This window comes from Buceros rhinoceros, unplaced genomic scaffold (assembly GCF_000710305.1).
Source record: "Buceros rhinoceros silvestris isolate BGI_N320 unplaced genomic scaffold, ASM71030v1 scaffold6014, whole genome shotgun sequence".
Classification (NCBI taxonomy): domain Eukaryota; kingdom Metazoa; phylum Chordata; class Aves; order Bucerotiformes; family Bucerotidae; genus Buceros; species Buceros rhinoceros.
In genome coordinates this window covers 4,871-9,072 of record NW_010407558.1, presented here as the reverse complement: position 1 = coordinate 9,072, position 4,202 = coordinate 4,871, and the positions used below count along the sequence as shown (strand labels likewise).

Below are 4,202 nucleotides of genomic sequence, written 5' to 3'. Positions count from 1 at the left end.
AAGATAATTAGGGAGCAGCTAACAAAACTACAGACTGATCACTAGACAAGTTACACAAGATGCTATCACAATTATCACAAAGTTATCATAGTTACAGTTTTTTACTATAATCACAGCCCATTAGATCTTGGGAATTAAATTACTCCTGGAGCCTGTTTATTTCAGTTATCTTAGTAGAAGGACATGAACATATGGTAGAAATTTGTCCTTGCCTAAAATTACTCTGCTTTTACTACGTACATTATAAACACGCAGACAGGGAATGGCACTGCCAGATGTAATGAAGAGAACAGAGGGTAGGAATGGGGGTGCTAACGAAATAATCTGTCACTGCAACAGTAAAAATTCACAGCACTTCAAGGTCCAGAAGGACTAGCCACAGCTGTGGTGCATGTACCCACATTAGGAATACACAGAAAAATAAAATGGGAACAGCCACTGAGAAGTGAGAAGTCTGACTCAGACAGATAACCTGATACTGTAAAGCAGATGTGGAGCGAGAAAGAAATGCAGATCCTCCAGCATGGTGAGGTATAATATATAGTCAGCACCACACTGCACTGACAGAACAAGATAATGTCACTGAAGGAGGAAACATTCCTGTAGCGAAAGGAAATACATGTCACGTCACTGGTAAAGAAACAAACAAGCTCCACAGAGACTCAAGAGATGTCTCCCACCATCCCTAGCTCCCTAAAAACCAAATCAGAGGTGCTGCCTGCAGGTAAGAATGAAAGGCCTTCCACACAGAACTGAGACACAGCCAGAACAAGCAAATATGGAAGAATGCTGATTATAGGGAGATGGTTCTGACCAAGCCAGTCTATTTTATTTCTTAACTCATTTGCATTCTTCCCTTTCCACCATGAGGAACACAAGGGGACTTTGCTCTACCCTTTGCTCTACCCGTGTTTTTGCCTCTGCTTTTCCTGTCAGTTCAGAAAGAACTGCAAGCCATCAAAGACTGGAAATTCCTCTGGTTCTAGTCCTCAAAATAAAAGTACCATGCCAACAGCAACCCTAGAAGTCACCTCTTCACCTCGCTCAAAGACAATGGAGAATTCAACAGAAAATATTCTAAAGTCACTAGAGCATTTTGGTGGCCAACACAAGAGTAGCTATAATTCAAAACCACTGCAAGACGATGAGCCACATGGGAATTATTTTCTGAACTTTTAAAAACCTTCTTCATTTGCATAATATATCAGGAAAGGAACACCACATAGAAAATAATTCCCTACCACTGAAAACCAGAATCCTGATTTTCAACTGAAAGGATAAGGTTAGGCATTTCCAAATTATAATACCAGTCGAGAGAATGTAGTGTTGTTTCCCATTTCTGAGAAATAGAACAAATAAAATCCTTATTTATTTATTAAAGCAAATATTTTGACTCTCGAAAACTCAGGGAAGCGAGTAGCTCATTGAAGTGTTTCCAGCAACACAAAAACAGATGGATGTCCTTGAACTGAGAAATACAGCAGAAAGCCAAACACCGTACAGAGAAAGAGGCCATTTATTCAATCACCATTTTCAGCACACACAAAAATTCCCAACAGAACAAACACTTACAGTGCTCTCTTCTCTAGAAAACAACTGGGAAACTCCATACTGAGTTTTCACTGTCTGTATTTTTCCCCAGTTTGTAAACAAAAGACTTGCTTCCTCTACTCTTCCAACCTGTAACCTGTTAAAGTTATCCCGGGCACCGACAGTCAAGATTATTTCTCTTCTAATTTTAACTACAATTCTTTAAGCTCCACTAGCTCCTCAGTTAAACTTACATGCTTCCAGTCTTCGGTTTTTAATAAGCACTTATCCCCGTGGCTACAAAGGTAACCTGATTCACTCAGCAGACAGACAAGTTGGTGCGAGGCTTACCTCATTCAGAGCCTGCTGATGCAGACCAATGCCCTGTGCTCACATGCTGAGGTTCCATGGGAATGGAGAAAAGCAAATTTGGGAAAACAGTGGTGACAGGAGCGACAGTTACAAGCAGTCACAGGAAGAAATATTCTCCTTCCTATTGCTTTTTGCTCTTTTTGTTATTGGGGCCCTCTGAGATGGGAGGCACAAGAGGAATTACACCTCCTATGCTCTCTCTTGCTTAATGCTGTGCTTCATTTCCTTTCATTGCGCTAAAGGTGAGGAAGGAGAAAGCACTGTTACAGGGAATAGATGCCAGAGGTCTAAGGCAGTTGCGGATCCATTCATAAGAGGCAGGAGACTAAGAATTATGAAACAATGAATCAACTGGGACTTATCCTTTCCAGGTATTTTTTTCTTCCAGTTATGAATGTTGACCATAACTGCAGAGGAAACGGCTGCTACTAGGACAGACAGGAGAATCAATTTCTTTTCATTTGTGCCTTTTTATTCGAAACTAATCGAAAGACCAGAACAACAGCATTTATAAAAGAATAACAAAGAATCTTCTGTTGATTTCAAGTCACATGTAACTTACTTACAGAAATTATTTCACTTCAGTAGCTTATAGTCATAGTGACATTGATCGAAGGCACCTGCAACTGTCTTGGTTGCACATACACTGTAGTCATTACGCATGCAGATGAGGAAATGAGACATTTTTGTGGTTGCTCACCAGTATAATTACTATAACGGAATATACAGTCATGGTAACTGTACACACACATTACACATGCATGCAGTTTTAAAACCAAGCGTTGCTTTCATTGTCTCTATTTTGATAACGTCGTATTGAAACATTCCTCCACTGGAAACAATAAAAAGCATTAACTTTTTAAAAGAGGTACATTTATGCAACCATCTAATGAACATTAAAAAAATAGAGCAATCCAGACATTTTGTTTTCCAAGCTGATATATTGGCAAAATCTCACCACTGCCGTAAGATTTACCAACTTGAAAAGAGTAAGATATTTAAACATAGCCTCTTATACCTCCTTGGTATATGTATTTATTACCCTGTAACTTCATTAAGATATTAAAGGGTAGGTGATTATTTGAAAAAAATAATGCATATGATCAAAACTTTTAAGATGAGCTGAGCTAAATTCCATTAGCTCATCACAACTCTAATAGAGATAAGTGGAAATATTTAAAAAGTTTGGATTTATCAATCTAAACAATTAAATATACAAGATTTGATTATACTTCAGACCAGAAGAGTTGGTGCATTCAAACCATACAGGTTTTTTTCATACAAGGTATTTTTCTAAGGTACATAAACAACAACATGGAAAATACGCTTTCATCTCTCAAGCGCAGATTTTGATCCATCCATATTAACATAAAGAACAATTTTGCTAGGGCAAAATCATTTACTCTTAAGTATTTCAAAGAATATTACAGAAGTAATGAAACATTTAGATACTGCTGTATTCTGGCAGATCACGGTGTAGTTGTATTGCCTTCAGCTTCTCTACTTTGATTTTTGTTCGCAACAGTTCTTCTTCCAGTTGCTGCTTTCTTTTCAAACCATCCCTTTTTTCTTGGACATAAAGACCAATTTTTCTTTGATTTTCTAATATTATTTGATGCTCTTCTTTCAACATTTGTAACATCTGTGGGTCATAACCACACATTGGTCTAAAGCGTTCTCCAACCTCAAGCCTAAAAAACTCATCTCTTCTTGGTACAGGAGAGGGAGACATCATGACTCTCATATCAACTGAAGATACTGATGTTGAAGGAGACCTTTCCATAACATGGACCGGCTGGTGTTGTTCCTCTTGTTCTAAGTTCTCATTTTGCTGAGAGTCTATAATCAAAGAAGCAGGAGGTTTGACATCCTCTTCTGACTGCAAGTCCATCATGACTGTGGCAGGATGGTGATCCAACATTGCCTGTTGTGAACTGGTACCAGCAATTGTTTCTTTATCGATACTAGCACTAGAATACACAAAATCATATTTAAATAATCCGTTAAAAACTATTTTTAAAAGGTGTAGCTGTAAGTAACCAAAACTTCATTTGAAATTCGTCTCTGTTACCTATGTCTAGGACTCCATTATATGACCACCACTTGCACCCCTTCTCTTTTCCACCATATGTACACAGCCCTGTCTTATTCAGATCCTATTGCTATACAGGCAGTACGGTAAATGGAGAACTATCCTGGATAGGTCCTTCTTCTGACACTGGACAAGCAAGAAGGACTCTTAGTGACAAATGAGAATAAAAACAAAACAGCAGCAAGTCATGCAAGGGACCAGGGAAAGA

The 4,202-nt window shown here is 38.4% G+C and overlaps 1 protein-coding gene across 1 annotated transcript in view; it reads right to left on the bottom strand.

Annotated features, from left to right (window-relative positions):
* Window positions 1-3,134: 3,134 nt before the first annotated feature.
* FSBP (fibrinogen silencer binding protein) overlaps window positions 3,135-4,202 on the bottom strand; it is a 5,483-nt gene continuing 4,415 nt past the window's right edge. The window contains exon 2 of the mRNA XM_010134506.1: window positions 3,135-3,872. Within this exon, the coding sequence (XP_010132808.1) occupies window positions 3,347-3,872 (526 nt within the window). The 3' untranslated portion in view covers window positions 3,135-3,346. The remainder of the gene's footprint in view (window positions 3,873-4,202) is intronic.